Below are 20,549 nucleotides of genomic sequence, written 5' to 3'. Positions count from 1 at the left end.
ACTGCTGCCACACAGGACAGAGCAAACTGAGAGATCAATAGCAGTAAAGGACTGACTAGGTGCATGAAAATAAGTAGAAGAATCAGTACTGAAAAGAGAAAGGTTGTGATAAAAGACCATATGCTCCACAGAGCAACCCCTCCTACCAATATCAGCACTTTCCTGAGGGGATGATGTCCATTAAAGTCCCATAAGATTAAAAAGGTTGATTGATTGATTAATTTAGTGTTTTATGGCACAAAGCAGCGAGGCTATCTGCGCCAGACATTCGGTAAAAATGTAAAAAAATAAAAAATAAATAAATAAATGTAGTAATAGACATAAATGGAAATGAAGGTAAAACAAAAAAGTATAAAACCAATGTTGACACCTAGTCTACAATGTTAAGATAGAAGGCAAAGTATAAGAAGTTGTAAGGTATTTACTCTAGCAAAAAGGTAATGATCATAACCCGCCAGGAAGACTAACAGGTAAGTTCAAGAACCGCCGTCAGTCACCTGAAGTTGGTCTTTCCAGTCCTGGTTCCGGGTTATGTGTCATAACAACCAGTATCAAAATGTAAAAGAATAAAAGTTTTAATAGACACCCTGCAAAATCGTAATAATGAGTAGCCAAATGACCAGTAAAAAGATAAAAGTCAAGTAAATGGAGTAAAATTTGTAAAAGTAATTGAAGATAAAAGCAAAACGGCAATTAAAACAGAAAATGGCGTAAAAACCAATGTTGACATCCAGTCAACAAAGTTGTAAAGGACTACCTGTAGCAGAATGGTAATGATCATAACCTGCCAGGAAGACTAACAGGTAAGTATAAAAACCACCATCAGTCACCTGAAGTTGGTCTTTCCAGTCCTGGTTCCGGGTTATGAGTCAATATGGCCAGTACTAAAAGGTAAAGTAGTAAAAGTGTGAAATGATATGCAGCAAAAGTATAATAACAACTCGCCAGAATGACTAACGAGTAGTTCAAACAGTAGCGTTAGTCACCTGAAGTTGGCCTTTCCAGTCCTGGTGTTGAGTTATTTAATGTTCTGGCCATTGTCCAATGTCAAATTGAAGGAGAGAGATTAAAACTGTAAAAAAGAACCACAATTAAAAGGTGTAATGAATAAATATGCAACACTTAAATGAGATTAAAAAGATTAATGGCCATTAAAAATTTAAAAACATTATCAAGGTGGACAGAGTCACCATCACCAATAACTCTGTCCAATGTTACAGACTGACCCTGGGAAAAAAATATGTTTAAAATATTGCCGTCGTTGAGAATTGTAACGATGGCAAGAAAGTAAAACGTGGCTGATAGTGATTTGAGTGTTACACAAACTACACATTGGTGCATCAGTTCCAGATAAAAGAAAATGATGAGTTAAAAAACTGTGACCAATGCGTAGCCTAGTGAGAACAACTTCCTCCTTCCGAACTTTACGGAAGCTAGATGGCCAAAGTCCAATTTTGGGTTTGATTTGAAAAAGTTTGTTGTCACGTTGCTCACTCCAAGTGGACTGCCAGCTGGCACGGAGCCGAGCCTTGAAGACAACACCATAGTCCATGTACGGAATAGGCATAGGAGTGATGGTGCTGAAGCAGACATATTTAGCTGCCATGTCTGCAAGCTCGTTCCAGCGAATACCAACATGGCCTGGTATCCAGAAAACTGGATTGAAGTAGCTGCTAATGAGAAATGGGCCAGTCGGTTTCGAATATCAGCGAGAATAGGATGTGAGCTAACGTGTAGCGATTCCAAGGCAAGTATAGAACTAAGCAAATCAGTATAAATAGTGCAGTTGGAGTACTGCTCAGCTGCAGTATGATCCAGGGCAAGAGATATGGCATACAATTCAGCAGTGAACACAGAAGCTGTAGAAGGGATTCTGCGCGCAACTACTGACCCATAGCAAACCATAGCAGAGCCCACTGAATTACCTGATTTGGAACCATCTGTATAAATGGGAACTGAATGATTGTTTGAAAGATATTCATTGAATAAAAGACGGTACTTCCAATCTGGAGTATCTGCCTTTTTTAGGTGACTGAAAGAAAGGTCACATTTGGGGGCTGTAATAAGCCATGGTGGGATGGGCGACCTGTGGAATCTGCAATGTTATCCAAGGACAGACCCAATTCATCCAATTGCCGGATGCGAAGGCCAAAGCAATGACAGATCGTCTGTTCTGAAAAGTACTGCCCACCGAGGAAGGAAAACACATTTCCAGGTGGGATGCTTTGGTAAGGAATGAAGTTTCAAGTATATTGTAAAGACAGTTGCAAACGGCGAAGGTGTAGAGAAGGTTCATGAGATTCAATGTATATACTTTGAACTGAAGAGGTACGGAAAGCCCCAGTGCAGAGTCAAAGTCCTTGGTGATGAATGGGGTCCAGCATCTTTAAGGCCGAGGGTCTGGCAGAGCCATAGACCATTGATCCATAATCGAGTTTTGATCTAATAAGAGCACGATATACCTTTAACATTGAACAGCGATCTGCCCCAACTGGTAGAAGAGAGAACACGGAGGATGTTCAGTGTTCTTGTGCATTTGACCCGAAGCTGCTTTAAGTGTGGTATAAAGGTCAGTTTACGATCAAAGATAAGCCCCAAGAACTTGGTCTCCAGGACCACTGGCAGCAAAACTTCACCGATATGAAGTTCAGGATCAGGGTGAATACCCTGTCGATGGCAAAAGTGCATGCATACAGTTTTGGAGAGAGAGAAATTAAAGCCGTTCGCCAGAGTCCACTTCCGTACACAATTGAGGGCAGTTTGTAGTTGCCGCTCAAAATATCTCATGTTTGACGACTGACATGAGATGTGAAAGTCGTCGACATACAGCCCATTCGCAACAGTGAGAGGGAGTTGTTCAGTGATGGCATTTATCTTTATACTGAAGAGTGTAACACTCAATACACAGCCTTGAGGGATTCCAAGTTCCTGTACAAAAGAATGGGAAAGTGTCGAACCCACACGAACTTGCAATCTCCTGTCCATTAAAAATTTTTTAATAAACATGGGTAGATGGCCACGTAACCCATATGTATGGAGGTCTCGCAAAATGCCATACCTCCATGTTGTGTCGTAAGCCTTCTCTATGTCAAAGAATATTGATACAAGATGTTGGCGGTTGAGAAAGGCTTCTCTGATAGATGTTTCAAGACGAATTAGGTGGTCTGTGGCGGAGTGCTGTTGACAGAACCCACACTGGGTGGGTGAGAGGAGGTTGTTTGATTCAAGGAACCAAACAAGACGAGCATTAACCATCCTTTCTAATGTCTTACAGAGACAGCTCGTCAAAGCAATTCCGACGGTAGTTTAAAGGAATCTTGGGATCTTTCCCTGGCTTAGCGAAAGGTAAAATAATAGCATGGCGCCAGGCATCAGGAAAAACATTCTCCTGCCAGATCCGGTTGAAAACAATCAGAAGGACATCAAGAGAAGCAGGAGATAGATGGTGCAGCATGTCATAATGAATATCATCAGGTCCAACAGACGTACTGGCAGACTGATGAAGGGCCATTTTTAGTTCCACCAGGGTAAAGGGACAATTATAGTCAAAGAAACAGTCAGTTCGAAAAGGAAAGAGGTGATCGCTCTGCCCGAGTCTTGATGGCCAGGAAGGTGGAGGAACAAGCAGAAGTGCTAGATACCCAGCAAAAGCTTTCACCTAGAGTGTTAGCGATGTTCCGAACATCAGTTACCTCCTGACCATTAGAGAGTAAGATCAAGAGGGGGACAGAATTATAGTTCCCATTAACCTTTCAAATCCCGTCCCATATGATCTTGGAACTGGTGGTAGAAGATATGCTGGTTGTGAACTTAATCCAAGATTCCTTCTGGCTTTGACGTCTTACCCACCTAGCATGTGCACGAGCCCATTGGAAAGCAATCCGGTTTGAAAGTGTGGGATATCTACGAAAAGTATCCCAGGCCCGCTTTTGAGCCTTCCATGCTAAGTGGCAAGCAGGATTCCACCACGGACGAGGATATCGTGGAAAACGTGTCGAGGTTTTAGGAATACACTGAGCAGCTGCATGTGTAATACAGTCAGTTACCACTGCTACACAGTCATCTATTGATGGCTGATTTACGATGGCAGGATCAAGTTCTGCGAGAGCAGTGAAAGTGGACCAGTCTGCCTGATCCAGCTTCCACCGGGCACGCTGGTAGGGTGGCATCGACCACGCCAGTCTCTCTCAAAAGGATGGGAAAATGATCACTGCCTAGTGGATTACTGTCAACCCTCCATGAAAAATGGGAGAATAATGAAGGGGAGCAAACTGAGAGATCAATAGCGGTAAAGGACTGACTAGGTGCATGAAAGTAAGTGGAAGAACCAGTATTGAAAAGAGAAAGATTGTGATCAGAGAGCATCCGCTCTACAGATCGGCCCCTCCCATCAATAATAGCACTTCCTCAGAGGGGATGATGTCCATTAAAATGCCCTAGGATTAGAAATGGAGATGGCAACTGTTCAACGAGAGTATCAAGATCTGATTAATCATATGTCTCTCCACGGGACAGGTACAGAGAACAAACAGTGATGGTATGACCCAAGGAAACACTGATGGCTACAACCTCCAAGGGTGTGTTGAGTGACAAAGACAGGGTGGGCACGTGTTGATCAACCAACAGTGCCACCCCTCCATGTACTCGACCATCACACAACCTGTCATTTCTGTACAGAGAAAACTGCCGAATGGAGACAGTATCAGCAGTTTTAAGAAATGTTTCTTGTAAAGAAAGACAAACAGGATAGTAGGAAGCAATCAGCGTTTTGATATCATCCAGATTAGAACGTAAACCTCGACAGTTCCATTGTATCAAGGTGGCCATTTTTAAGAATGGGTAGGTGAAGTGGCTGGAGAACCCGTCGATTTACGACCACGTCTTTTTTCTTTACTGTCTTTAGTCGGAGGAGGTCTATCAACCTCCATGGATCCTGCTCTGGGTCGGGTGGGCAGGTTTTTGTTATTGGAAGGGGAATCCAGTGACTGAGGACGTGAAGGAATAATTGTTTTGTCTCTTGTGGTGGGAGAAAAAATGTATCAGAAGAAATGCCTGTATTTGAAACTGAAGGGCGTGGATCTTGAGGTTTGTTGGAAGGTATGGGAGGAACAGAGATGGGTGTGGAAGTCGATTCATCAACCTTTTTAACCACGGAGGTCAAAAGGCTTTTCATTTGTTTTGAAAATGATTCTCTTGGAGGCACAGAGAGATCTGTCTGCACTCCCACTGTAGTTGTGGAATGAAGTGCATCAGCATATGTCCGAGAAGGAGTTGTGGACAGCAATTTCCGAGCCTCAGGATAACAAATGTTATGTGTCGTTTTCAAACGCTGCACCTCTTTTTCCTCCAACCATTTTGGGCAAGAATGAAAGTAAGAGGGGTGAGAACCATTGCAGTTTACGCAATGTGGGTTCATGTCACAGTCATAGGCACCGTGGTCCTTGCCTTCACAACGAGCACATGTCAGGAAACCACGACAAGATGTCTTTGAGTGACTGAATCTCTGACATTGGAAACATCGAAGAGGGTTTGGTATGTATGGCCGAACCCTGCAAATGAGATAACCTGCCTTGATGGTAGCAGGTGCATGTGGTGAAGTAAATGTTAAAACGAGGGTATTTGTTGGCAGTGTAACTCCATCTTTGCGAGTGGAGATGCGCTTCACTGCAGAAACTCCTTGAGTGGAGAGACCAGCGAGAATCTCTGACTAGGGAACGTTCTTCAAATCCCTTTCAACAATAACTCCTCGTGAAGAATTCAAGGTAGCATGGGGTGTAACCTCAATAGGTATATCCCCAATTGCCTTTGAATTCAAGAGGAGTTCACTGTGTTGGGATGTGGATGTTTCAACCAATATGTCACCAGATCGAAGTTTCTTTACTGACTTTGGAGAGCCAGCAAGTCCCTCTAGTCCCTTTTGAATAAAAAATGGGGACATTTGCCCTGAAGGTTTTTTTGAAAGAGAATGTAATATAAGAAAATGAGGTGCGTGTGTTACTGATGTTGAAGATTGCTGTTCTGAGTATTCAAGGCGTGGTCGCTACCCATTGACTGTTTTTTTACAATTTTATTTAAATTTTTTGGAGGATCCATAGGAAAAGAAAATTTCGGTACTCACTGACCCCACCCACCATGGAGCCCTACAAGGGGACGCACTACAAAGTCATGCAAGGACAATGCAGCAACGCCAGGGTTTCGTGAGCACTATACCCAAACACTAGCATCAGGCACAATGTCCACAACACCCGTTGAGAACTTCCAACACTGGTACTTGGTTGACTCTAGCCCAAGTGGACCAGCCGATTGACCCAAGGGGGGCCACCCAAAGGCCGCCCGTCTACAGGAATTCGAAGCCAAAGTGGTGTGTTAGGGTTGGACCCCTCAACCACCAGGATCCTCTCCTCCCCTTCACGGGTCGCCACGCACGGCAACACGTGGGTGGATGTTTAGATCCCAGAGAAGGTAATCAGATAGAACAGAACCTTCCCTGGGAGGTCCCCTCACCACGTATAGGAATCCACACCAAGGGGGATTAAAAAAGAAAACATCAACTGTTCAATGAGAGCATCAAGGTCTGACTGATCATAGGTCTCTCCAAGCATCACAAAGAGAGAGCAAATAGTGATTGTATGATCCAGGGAAACATGGATGGCTATAGCCTCCAAGGGTGTGTCGAGTGGTAAAGACAGTGTGGGGACATGCTGATCAACCAACAGTGCCACCTCTCCATGCACTTGTCCATCACACAGTCTGTCATTTCTGTACAAAGTAAACCTCTGAATGGTGACTGTATTGGAAGGTTTCAGAAATGTTTCTTGTAAGGAAAGACAAACAGGATGGTAGGAAGCAATCAGAGTTTTGATGTCATCCAGATCAGAATGTAAACCTTGACAGTTCCATTGTATCATTGTACATTGATACAGTAGTAAAAAAAAAAAAAAAAAAAAAGAGAGAGCATGATATGAAATGAAGAAATCAAAACTGCAATGCCTTATTCATGTTGTAATTGTAACTCTATAATTAGGACAGAGTGGAGTTTATGATTGGATAAAGGAGAATAAAATTTCTAAATGTAGACAAATAAATGGTATTGAACAAACACCAGAAAATATTAGAAAGCTATAAACAAAGTACAGCACTGAATTAGGCCACTCCTTTTAATTGGTAAGTAATCTGAATTAGGCCACTCCTTTTAATAGGTAAGTAATCTGTAGATTCAAAATATAGAATACTAATGAAAAACACTCCCAGATATTGTAAAATGTGGGATTCTAGCTCTTAAGTTATTGACATTTTTAATATTAGTTTTAAACATGTATAGGTATAGCAGTATGTAAAAATTTGTTAAGAAATATTCTATACTTAATGAACCTATATCTTTTGATATATAATACAGAAAGTTAATGGCATGAAAAGGAAAAGGCAATGAAAAAAAAGGAAAAAAGATTTTTCATGAATATATTATGACCAATTCTTTACATTTTAATCAAAACAATCTTACTTAAAAATCCTTTAAACATAACCTTAATCAAATGTTTTAAGTTTACATAATTATTACAACTGATTAGTTAAACTAGTCAATGTGATAGTTTAACCTTTTGTTTTTCTTATCTTGGTCAACTGTTTGAATCAGTGAATCTAATAACAGTATTTTTTTCTTTTTACTTTTTTTAAATGAAATTGGTCTTTAGCAAATTACAGTGTTATCCATTAACTTACACCATATGTTAATAATAATATTAATTACATCTTTGTTTCACCTATCTGGAAGAAAATAAGCAGGTATAAATCACTAAATATTATATTCTTTTTTATTTTCACTCACAATTTCTTATAATTAGCAAAGCATTAAAATAGTGTAGTGCAGGTAACGACGCGGATGAAAGATTTTAAGTAGCAAGTAACATAAAGGTTATATTTGAAAATATGTTGATGTTGTTAGTATTACCATCGAATCGCGTTCGTGATGATAAATATATCACACATGATCTATTTCGTCAGCAGAAAAATATCATTTCCGTCTTGTATATTAAAATATAAGCTGCTAGAGAAATTTCGGTACTCACCGCCATTTTCCATAGTCTTATTGTACAAATTCAAAGCATCGTATAGTATATAAGCCATAATGCTTTTTTCTTATGATGATAGAAATTACAAAATTGAAATAGCCACCAAATGCTATCTCGCTAACCACACTGCGATCCCTCTTCCCCACCCAATTCGACTGCAAAAGTTGTGATCCGGCGTTTCGGTTACTTGGATAAACGCAACAGTACTGCTACCTATAAAAAAATAATAATTTTAAGCATGTTATTATAAATATCAGACAATTAATTTTAAATTATTATGAACGATCTATACAATTTTTGAAAATATTTATAAAGAAACAAAATATAATGGTTAATAAGTACAAAAAGTTTAACTTTTTTCCAAAGATAAATACCTATATGAATGTTCAGTGCAATATTTTTTTTTTTATTTTTAGGCAGAATTTATATTTTTTATTGCATAAGAAAGTTATGTTTTTGTTCGTTTCAAAGCAAAGCCGCATTAGATTTTCTGTTCTGCCAACTGCAAGGAATCGACCTTAGGATTTTAGCGTAGCCTCGTTGTGGGTATTTTTATACACAAAATACAGTTATAAAACATAGATAAACGATCAATAATCACTAATGTCTGTAAAGTAATCTTTTTAAAACAAGTTTCTCGTTGTTATGAAGTGCATACAAAAGTAATTCTCCTTGAGTTATTCTAGAATATGAGTATATTCATTTAAATCAGCGCATTCATTAAAAAAACAAAATTTTTTATTTATAAATGGCTTGTTTTTAGTAACTTTAATTTTCGTGTCTGAAAATGAATGAAAATATCATATTAATCTTAATATTGTTTTTAGTTGTATATTAAGGCCCGGCATAGCCAGGTGGGTTAAGGCATTCTACTCGTAATCCTAGGGTCGCGGGTTCGAATCCCGGTCGCACCAAACATGCACGCCCTGTCAGCCGTGGGGGCGTTATTACGTGACGATAAATCCGCTATTCGTTGGTAAAAGAGTAGCCTAACAGTTGGCGATTACTAGCTGCCCTCCCTGTAGTCTTATATTGTTAAATTAGGGACGGCTAGTAAAGATAGCCCTCGCGTAGCTTTGCGCGAAATTAAAACAAACAAATAGTTGCATATTAGCATTAAAGTAATGTCACACAATCACACCACTCATGTAAAAATGTAAGTCAAGCTCCCTGATTTGTAAACAAATACCACAACATAAATTTAGTCAATAATTTGGATTCAAATATTAATCTATGAACTAATAAGTATTTTGTACATTATGTATGACTTTAAATTACATTCACTGAATGCGTAAAAAGATTTAATTTTTAAGATGTACCTGAAATAAGTGTTATACTTTTCAACTAAGTCGTAATTTCAACCAATAATTTATTTGTTACATAACGCACATCTTTAATTCCGTAAATATTGTTAACGTTCCTAAAGGACTTTATACATATATAAAGACGTTGCGGATTGCGTGTGAAAGCAAACTGAAAGTACAAGAAATATTATTATTAATGCTTACTTACACAACTTAGAAACCGGGTTTCTATACCTATGGTGGGCAGAGCACACATAACAATTTGTGCAGCTTTGTGCTTAATAACATACAATAATTGTTATTAATGTTTGCAGTCAATTTCAGTCTACTTTTTTATCCCCCGCTCGGACGGAGGTAAGTCTATCGATTCACAACGCTAAAACCAGGGGTTCAGTTCCCCTCGGTGAACACAGCAAATAGCCTGATGTGGCTTTGCTATAAGAAAACACACTCAATGTACTTCTTACACAGATAAAACCTTGATTTTGATTTTCCAAATGGTAGTAAAAAATCCCTGAAATTTATAATTATGAACAAGATGAAAGATAAATAAAATGCACAAGCAAAAAGCTTAAAGATTATGAAAGCAAATAAGCAAGAAATATGCATATATCGAAAGGTTTTACGCACACAAAAAACTTCTGTCCCTAAGTATACAGGAAATATTGCAGGGACAAACGGTATAGCAGATAAAACTATTGTTGTTTATCTTTTTAAACTTGAAATATATTTTATCTTCAATCAAATAATAATAAATACTTTGATTACACAAATTCCTTATTTTATGTAATACTAATACGATTGTATGACTTGGTTTGTTTTGAATTTCGCGCAAAGCTACTCGAGGGCTATCTGCGCTGGCCGTCCTTAATTTAGCAGTGTAAAACTAGAGGGAAGGCAGCTAGTCATCACCACCCACCGCCAACTCTTGGGGTACTCTTTTACTAACGAATAATGGGATTAACAGTCACATTATAACGCCCACACGGCTGAAAGGGCAAGCATGTTTTGTGTGACGCGGATTCGAACCCACGACTCTCGAAATACGATTCGAGTGCCTTAACCACCTGGCCATGCCAAGCCTATCTCCAGGTACTCTACCAACTGAGTTGTAGGTTTAGTTCACGAACGATTGCTACTAATTAACAGTTAACACTACTACACTATTATTTTGTTCAGGAATTCGTACCATGAACATGAGTTTGAATACAAATGTCAAAATATTTTCTGTAACAGTTAATGTATGTTTTTATGCAAGATACCACAGAATGAAAGAGAAATACACGCTTCACTGTTGGTTTTTTTAAAGGATCAATACACACCATAGATTTTACAAGATGCTATACAGATGGCCAGGTGGTTAAAGCACTCGAGTCGTAATCCGCGAGTTCGAATCCCCGGCGCACCAAACATGCTCACTCTTTCAGCCGTGGGGGGCGTTATAATGTTACGGTCAATCCCACTATTCGTTGGTAAAATAGTAGCCCAAAATTTGATGGTGGGTGGTGATGACTAGCTGCCTTCTCTCTAGTCTTACACTGCTAAATTAGAGACGGCTAGCGCAGATAGCCCTCGTGTAGCTTTGCGCGAAATTCAAAATAAACAAAGAAGCTGTAATACAGACATAGGAACTATTAAAAACATACTGTCTTTATTACTTAGGAAGTAGTAAGTAATTCAGTGTTAAATTATTTATTGGACAAGTTGCACAAATGATACGAAATGGAACATGGAACTATAAAGAGGATAATTTCGATACATATTGAGATAAAATTAAAGGCATTTATTCTTGTCTCTCTATATATACATAGTTTCCCAGTGGCACGGTAGTTTGTCTGCGAAATCACACCGCTAGAAATCGGGTTTCTAAAATCCTGGTGGGCAGAGCACAGATAACCCATTCTGTAGCTTTATGCTTAATTACAAACAACCGAAACAAATTCACTCTCCCTGTGTGTGTATATACATACATACATACATATACACATCATATTTTATTTCTCATTCTATATCTAAGTTACATAAGAAGACGTTACCATCTAGTAATTCACTTCTTCACCATACGCACTCAATAAATTTTCATCTTCGTGTAAACAGTTTGCATTTAAACTAATGAAGGCAGTCGTCTATCTTACCAAATGTATATCTAATAACTTTTCTTCAGGTTTATGAGTTTCAGTAATTTGGAATAAAACCTTCATCACAATTCGCAAACAAGCAAGGCACATTATGATAATTAACTGAGAATATTTTATAGTTTAAGTCACATCAGGAACTGTGGCTTTGTGGTATAAGTGCTTATGGATGTTGGTTGATGTTTATACTTCCAATCTATTCTGTCCTACTGAGCATGCCAGTATTTCGAATGATTTGATTGGTTTGTTTTGAATTTCGGGCAAAGCTACACGATGGATATCTGCACTAGCCGTCCCTAATTTTGCAGTGTAAGACTAGAGGGAAGGCAGCTTGTCATCACCACCCACCGCCAACTCTTGGGCTATTCTTTTGCCAACAAATAGTGGGATTGAACGTCACATTATAACGCCCCCACAGCTGAAAAGGCGAGTATGGTTGGTGCGACGAGGATGCGAACCCGCGACCCTAAGATTACGAGTCGCACGCCTTAACAACCTGGTCATGCCGAGCCTATTTCTAATGAAGTGTGTTGTTCAGTCTACTAATTTGTAATTGTACGTTGTTGAGTACAAGGAGCTAGCTATGCTCTGCTAACTGAAAAGATCGAGTCCTGAATTTTATCACTCTAAGAAATCGATCACACTGCTGAGCCACTAGAGAATGAGTGGTTATTAAATACAAAATTTATCCTGCCAAATATCCGAAGCAAAGCGAACGTGGTACGAAATTTCCAAAGTTGCACCATCCGAGCTTTTTACATGGTAACATTTATGTCCTGTTGTAAAATTTAACCACTAGAGTGTGAATTGTAATCCAATCTTCAAAATCGTCTCGAAGTCATCTTCAGGTTTTTCACACATACACAGCTCCTCCTCGTAGCATTAGGTTTGGATTTATTTTTGTTCAATTTATATTTAGCTTGCACTATATAATTCATTCTAAATTATCTTCATGTCACTTCAAGTGGAAAGATATCACAGAAAAAATAAAATACGGTGCAAAAAATCAGTTTATGACACAGAAGTGAGACCATACTTGACAATTTATAATTTACTGTTATGCGATCGTGCGAAATTAAATTGCATGACTTACGTATTTCTAAAACTATATTCAGTTAGATGTTGTTGTTTTGAATTAAGCACAAAGCTACACAATGGACTACCTGTGCTCTGCCCACCACAGGTATCGAAACCTAGATTCTAGCGGTGTAAGTCCGTAGACATACCGCTGTGCCACTGGGGGGGGGGCATATGAAGGTTTGTTAGTAGATTAGGTTCCCCCGGTGGGGCAGAGATAAGTCTTCGGATTTACAACGCTGCAACCAACAGTTTGATTCTTCTCGGTGGATACAGCAGACGGATCGATGTGGTTTTGCTTTAAAAAGAGAGACTCTATAGATTAGTAAGGATTGCTTACTGAAATTAACTATTTTCATGTATGTTGGTTAAATTACTATAGAAACGGTCTCTCGGGGTTAAAAAAAGGTGAGGCTTAGAATATTTACACTTCTATTATTGTCTACAGAAAAAAAAAAGCTATTGTATTGTTAAAAACATTTTAACTATGAGTTTTATAAAGTGGGATTACAAAGTAAATTAAGTATTTAAAAACCACTAAAATTTTTAGGCTTCAAACATATACGCATTTCGTCCGGACAGGCTCGGCATGACCAAGTGGGTTAAGGCGTTCGACTCGTAATCTGGGGGTCGCGGGTTCGAATCCCCGTCGCATCAACCATGCTCGCCGTGGGGGCGTTATAACGTTACGTTCAATCCCACTATACGTTGGCAAAAGACTAGCCCAAGAGTTGGCGGTTGGTGGTGATGACTAACTTCTTTCCCTTTGGTCTTACACTGCTAAATTAGGGACGGCTAGCGCAGATAGCCCTCGTGTAGCTTTGCACGAAATTCAAAATAAACAAAAATCGTCTGGACAGATATTGTAAGTGTTGTACTATGATAACCTTTGTATTGAGATAAGTGCACATAGATCACCTTTCTTCTATATAACAAACGTGTGGTAATTTGCTAGTGCCATATTAGCAATATACCTATAGGATTAGACCTTTAGTTTAGTTGATATAACATAAAAAAACAGAAACAAACAAACAAAACCTAGTGCCAAGAGTTAACCAACGATTATGAGATAAAACCCGATGAAAGGTTTTGTCTGTGAGATGGGAGATTTGTGATAAATCGGTGTTAAAAAGTATCTTACTAGTTACTGCTAACAACTAATTCTTACTAGAAATTAGATCACCTCAAATTCTTTTTCGTTACGTAACCACGATGTTCATGTCACGTGATGTAAAAATTAAGGAGTAGCAGGAAATATAAAAACTTAGATAAAGGACCGTAACCAGTAATTAATCTAGTTTTTAATTTTCACTTTCTTTTTTTCGTAAAAAGTACGAAGAGTTTATTAAAATAAACAAAAGAGACGATTATTACGGAGAAGTAATGTAATTTTTATTACGATTTCGTAAATAACAGCTCATTAAAAAAAAAAAACAGAACAAAATAATGCTCGGTAATGCGTTTCTGTGTGCTTGTTCAACTCTACAAAAATCACCGAATAAACCTTAAGACTATTTTACAATCATCTTACGTGCACGCAAACAAATCATTGCGCAACCGTTATAACTTTTGTTCTATCATTATCTTTGAGAACACGTTCCAAGTGGCACAGAGACGCTCTCGGTGGATTGGAACGTAGCGGCAGTTACCACATCAAAGTAGGACAAAGCAAGACTAACTTGAACTTGAAGCTTTTACACACAACTATGTTACCGGTTTGTAAAATACAGGACAGAAAATTTAATTGTCTCAAATGAGGCAGGATAGAAATATGAACAAATAAGCAGACCAACGACGTCATCGACAAGGCTCTGAAAATAACTAATTCGTTTGTAACAGAACGATGAAGAAACTAATAGTGAATGAATATCTAAGTTTATAACTATTCCGTTTTTGACCTAGAAAAAAAAGGGGAAGAGCGAGCGACCTTCTCTGGTTATATCACAAAAGGGAAGAGCGAGCGACCTTCCCTGGTTATATCACAAAAGGGGGAAGAGCGAGCGACCTTTCCTGGTTATAAAAAAAAGAAAGAAGAATGAGGACAAACAACAACAGAACTATTCATATAATAAAAATATATGTGATGCAAGCATATCAGACTTTTAATTTCTTTAGCAGTGGTTTACAACCTTTTTTATCCCCCGCACATATAAAAAAATTTAATATGTTCTCGCACCCCTTACAGTAAATACTTATTTAAGAATAAAGGTGAAAGTGGCCAAAACAAATATTATTTCGCACCTCCAAGGGGTGCGAGCACCTCTGGTTGGGAACCACTGTTCTATAGCAACACAACAAAAGTACAGGTTAAACCGTAGTTAGCAGTAATACTTAGCCGTGTATGGTATGACACTACCGAGACAAGAAAATAAAGGCTCGGCTGTATCTGTGATTGTATCAAGTAGGACAGAACTGTAGAGTAGAAACAACATTATAGAAGGATCTTGAAGACAGATTAAGATGAGAACATGAACCATTCCTTAGTACAATAATTATAACTTCCTGTACAGCTTGAGTGGCTTACAACTATAAAAATCAGGGCTTAGTCTCTGTGATAGGCACAGTACAGATAGCTCATTTTGTAGCGTTGCGCTTGAACAAAATACATGTAGATGTCACAGAAAGTCGAACATTTGTTTTGAGTTTTCAAGCCAAATTTCGAAAGTAAAGAATATTCAAACAGAACGAATTAAATTTATTTTGTGAAACTGCCACTGTAAAACCACGAATACCGATTTTAGACTGAGAGAGTACCGAACAACTTACTGATTGATTCAGACTCGTCAGATTTGTTCAAAATTAAAAAAACAACAACATAAATATCAATAAAAAAACAAAAAATATCCTTTTAATGTTGCTTCATGGAAGGTTAGTATAAAACTTGAGGGCTTATAACGCTAACATTCTGGGTTAGATCCTTGCAGTACACAGAGCACAGACATTTCAACAACAATCAAACCTTATTGCTATCTATTACAAATCGAGGTATCCGTTCTTTGTCCGGGTTATGAACTTTCAAAAAATGTGGGGTGGATACTGTGATAAATAACACAAAAATGCTAAGTTTCACACATCTTATTTATTATATAACATATTATTAAATTATTCATTATTACTACACCAAAAGCTTTAATAATTCGCTACGTATTTACTCAAAACATAATATACGCTGTGCAGTGGTCGAAGTGTGTATGTGTGTTTTCTTATAGAAAAGCCACATCGGGCTATCTACTGTGTTCATCGAGGGGAATCGAACCCCTGATTTTAATGCTGTAAATCCAAAGACCTTGACGCTCTCCCAGTGGGAGACTATAGTTAATTTTGACTTCTTTGGAAGAGGTAACGGTTAACGTTGCAATGACAGGGAATGTTCTCTGATACTCGGTTTCAACTCTCAACTATTAATGTATTTCCATGCTGTTTCACGTCATTAACTAATTGACGATCATTGGCTGCAGAAGTGCCTTAGGGGCCGAAATTGTAAGGTCACGGGTCAAAGTAGGAAGTGGGTATAACTTAAGAAACAGCTCTTCATATCAGCCTCATTGTGGCTGTTGAAATAGAATCTTCAACTAAGCTTATGCATCACTGCAATAGTGGTGGCTTTTTAATTGTTCATTGCACATATCCACAGAGTGTGTTAGCGCACTCTCTAAGTTATATAAGATGTTCATGTGCCCTCCTCGTTTGTGCATTTTGTGTCATGGAAATTTTAATAAAGTTTTTACCTGTATGTGTAAGGACGTGACGTCATATATTAATATAGTTAACATTAACCTACGTCATAAATAAAAAGTGCTCAAAATTAACAGCAATAATGGGAAGTAGTTGGGGACTTCTTATTAACATGGCTCTTGTTCCAAACTATCATCCCATAAAGTTTGGTTGAGATTGGCAGCAATAATGGGAAGTAGTTGGGGACTTCTCATTAACATGGCTCTTGTTCCATACTATCATCCCATAAAGTTTGATTGAGATTGACAGCAATAATGGGAAGTAGTTGGGGACTTCTCATTAACATGGCTCTTGTTCCAAACTATCATCCCATAAAGTTTGGTTGAGATTGGCAGCAATAATGGGAAGTAGTTGGGGACTTCTCATTAACATGGCTCTTGTTCCATACCATCATCCCATAAAGTTTGGTTGAGATTGACAGCAATAATGGGAAGTAGTTGGGGACTTCTCATCAACATGGCTCTTGTTCCAAACTATCATCCCATAAAGTTTGGTTGAGATTGACAGCAATAATGGGAAGTAGTTGGGGACTTTTCATTAACATAGCTCTTGTTCCAAACTATCATCCCATAAAGTTTCGTTGAGATTGACAGCAATAATGGGAAGTAGTTGGGGACTTCTCATTAACATGGCTCTTGTTCCAAACTATCATCCCATAAAGTTTCGTTGAGATTGACAGCAATAATGGGAAGTAGTTGGGGACTTCTCATTAACATGGCTCTTGTTCCAAACTATCATCCCATAAAGTTTGGTTGAGATTGACAGCAATAATGGGAAGTAGTTGGGGACTTCTCATTAACATGGCTCTTGTTCCAAACTATCATCCCATAAAGTTTGGTTGAGATTGACAGCAATAATGGGAAGTAGTTGGGGACTTCTCATTAACATGGCTCTTGTTCCAAACTATCATCCCATAAAGTTTGGTTGAGATTGACAGCAATAATGGGAAGTAGTTGGGGACTTCTCATTAACATGGCTCTTGTTCCAAACTATCATCCCATAAAGTTTGGTTGAGATTGACAGCAATAATGGGAAGTAGTTGGGGACTTCTCATTAACATGGCTCTTGTTCCAAACTATCATCCCATAAAGTTTGGTTGAGATTGACAGCAATAATGGGAAGTAGTTGGGGACTTCTCATTAACATGGCTCTTGTTCCAAACTATCATCCCATAAAGTTTGGTTGAGATTGACAGCAATAATGGGAAGTAGTTGGGGACTTCTCATTAACATGGCTCTTGTTCCAAACTATCATCCCATAAAGTTTGGTTGAGATTGACAGCAATAATGGGAAGTAGTTGGGGACTTCTTATTAACATGGCTCTTGTTCCAAACTATCATCCCATAAAGTTTCGTTGAGATTGACAGCAATAATGGGAAGTAGTTGGGGACTTCTCATTAACATGGCTCTTGTTCCAAACTATCATCCCATAAAGTTTGGTTGAGATTGACAGCAATAATGGGAAGTAGTTGGGGACTTTTCATTAACATGGCTCTTGTTCCAAACTATCATCCCATAAAGTTTGGTTGAGATTGACAGCAATAATGGGAAGTAGTTGGGGACTTGTCATTAACATGGCTCTTGTTCCAAACTATCATCCCATAAAGTTTGGTTGAGATTGACAGCAATAATGGGAAGTAGTTGGGGACTTCTCATTAACATGGCTCTTGTTCCAAACTATCATCCCATAAAGTTTGGTTGAGATTGGCCCTGCGACCTAGGAGTAGTTAGATAACAAAAAGGCTCGGTATGGTTAAGGTACTCGACTCGTAATTTCAAAGGTCGGGGGTTCGAATTCTCGTCGTACCAAACATGCTCGTTCTTTCAGCTGTTGAGGCATACAATCCTACGGTCAATCTCACTATTCGTTGGTAAAAGAGTTGGCCGTGGGTGGTTATGACTAGCTGTCTTCCCTCTTGTCTCACACTGTTAAATTAGGGAAAGGCTAGAGCAGATAGTCCTCGTGTAGCTTTGCGCGAAATTAAAAAAAACAACAAACAAACTAGATAACAGAAACAAAAAACAGACAGACACACAGATTACTGAGCGTTATATATACATAAATATATATATAAAGTTACTCGTATCTTGAGTAATGTATTGATCTCCGCTTAACAGGGACTGAGAGAACTTGTCGTTTTGTACAGAAATCTTGCGTGTTTTTTTTAAATAAACGAGTTTAAATGAGCATTATTTGACTAGGAGCTAAAAAAACAACAATAAAGATAACCAGTCTGCGGATGGTGAGAAAATTTAATGTAAGGTTAACGAATTTAGTATGTTAAACTTCGAATTACTGGCTTGTTTACATACACTTCACTACCTGTAGAGTTTATATATATATGTATATTGCAAAATATTGATTAATTTTATGTTTAAAGGATAAGCCTGAAAACTGGATGAAATAATTCATTCTCTATCTAAAACAGACAGGAAACTCTAACCCTTAATAGTACCTTGAGGTATTAACTGTAATACTGACGATGCTTTTGATTATAATTTTCATGTCACGTATGTTATGAGGGACATTGTAACCAACAAAGTCATGGATCAACAGGCAATTTGGTACATAAAGAGATTGGAGGAAAAAAAATTTAAATCCAACATAATCTGGGAAAATGGCAACAACTGAACATGCTCTCATTGGACGTACATTTGCAGTAACGTGAACACAACGCCAGGATAGGAAAAGGCTTTTCATGTTGATAACAAAACACCGACTGATTGTTAATGTGACACATTCATGAAATCTCCTCTTTTATCGCAATTTGTATTATTTTTCTAAATGGAACCAAAACAACCACATAAATTTAAATCAAGGAAGAATTGTCTTTTTGAAAGTGGGAAAACTGAATAAATCATTAACAATTCAGACAGTGAAATCAGATACGATTCTTAACCCTCACTTAAATTCAGATAATGGGTCATGAAGAACAAAATAAAACATATTTGTTAAGATGTGATAAGGTGACCCGATTCCAATCTAGTTCAGTTCACCTTATTTAAATGACTCATCTTTATTTATTCGCCATAATATACGTTTCTTGTTATTCCGAGAATACATACAAGTACCATAAATTGCTTTCTTTTTCTGTTACATTTATAAAGGTGAGAATGTTGGTACTTCTTTGCAAATAATGAAATGAAATCATTTGAAAGTGTGGGCGTTTATTCTACAATTACCGCCCCACAAGACGACAGTGTTAGGCGCCGCTACGCTCATAGTAACCGACAAACAACAAACTTTAACAAAAATCTGAAACAAGCATTGATCAGAAAAACGAAGCCTTGCTCACATGTGCTATGGTAACGCCATTGAAAACTTTAACATTGTAATCAGTTTATGGATGACCGAATGACACCATTATGAGCTTACTGTTCACTAGAGGTAGAATTATAATACTTTGTTTGTCAAGAAGCTGACAGTGTTAAACTAAAAGAAAACATTAGATATTTGCCACACGTATCAACGCTATTAGTTCAATTACAAAAGTGATAAACGAACCTACAGAGTACACGTTTAGTGACAATTTATCAAATAATATGTATGAAACTTAGTTTCATTCCTGTCTGTGCTTTCTCCAGTTTCCTATTCTATTCTCTATATTACTAATAAATTATAATTTTAGGCTCAATTTATTAGCTGTTTGTGTTTTGATGTTACTTTCAGCCACCAAAGGTTGATATTCTATTTTAATATTATTCTAAATTTGATTATGTATTTCACTTTTAAATGAAAAACACACCTATTAAAACACGGATGTTATAAAAATGCTTATATATATACTTGAGTTTAAAGCGCTTGGTAATAAATACGAACAATAAATCTCTAAAAGTGAGAATACAATGCACAGGGGTTAATAGAAGGGAACAGACGTACCTGAGTGCAACTAGTAATAATCGATCCAAGTGCTTTCCAAGGTGACCAAGCTTTGGTTTACTTTCGTAAATCTGGTTTCTCTTGTTACCTCAGCGCCCCTTTAAGCCGTTTCGTCACCTCAACTAAACAAAGTGGGTATATAGGTTGGTAACGCGGAGGGATATATAACCACTAATTCAGTCCTAATCGGAAGGATACACAGTTGCTCATCCAAACTGAAGTGTTCTCGGCACGTGTTATGTAGAAAACTTGTTTTAGTATTTTACTATTCAAACCGTGTAATACGTATTGTTTTATTTACTTCACTTGCGCATGTCGAGTAGCGAGAACATAAGGAAAAATTATTAAT

General features: G+C 38.0%; 1 protein-coding gene across 2 annotated transcripts in view; it reads right to left on the bottom strand.

Moving 5' to 3' along the window:
• Positions 1–20,339, bottom strand: part of LOC143245071 (very long chain fatty acid elongase AAEL008004-like) — a 54,113-nt gene extending 33,774 nt beyond the window's left edge. Inside the window, exons 1-2 of one of the 2 annotated variants that reach the window (XM_076490889.1) lie at positions 20,201–20,339; positions 8,067–8,282 (exon numbers count right to left, since the gene is read on the bottom strand). In XM_076490889.1, coding sequence (XP_076347004.1) covers positions 8,067–8,124 — 58 coding nt within the window. In that variant the 5' untranslated portion in view covers positions 8,125–8,282; positions 20,201–20,339. Of the gene's footprint in view, positions 1–8,066; positions 8,283–20,200 lie in introns of those variants that run through there. The other variant, XM_076490890.1, reaches the window with a different exon arrangement.
• Between the last annotated feature and the right edge of the window lie 210 nt (positions 20,340–20,549).

This window comes from Tachypleus tridentatus, chromosome 2 (genome assembly GCF_004210375.1).
Source record: "Tachypleus tridentatus isolate NWPU-2018 chromosome 2, ASM421037v1, whole genome shotgun sequence".
Taxonomy (NCBI): domain Eukaryota; kingdom Metazoa; phylum Arthropoda; class Merostomata; order Xiphosura; family Limulidae; genus Tachypleus; species Tachypleus tridentatus.
This window is presented reverse-complemented; position numbering and strand designations above follow the sequence as displayed.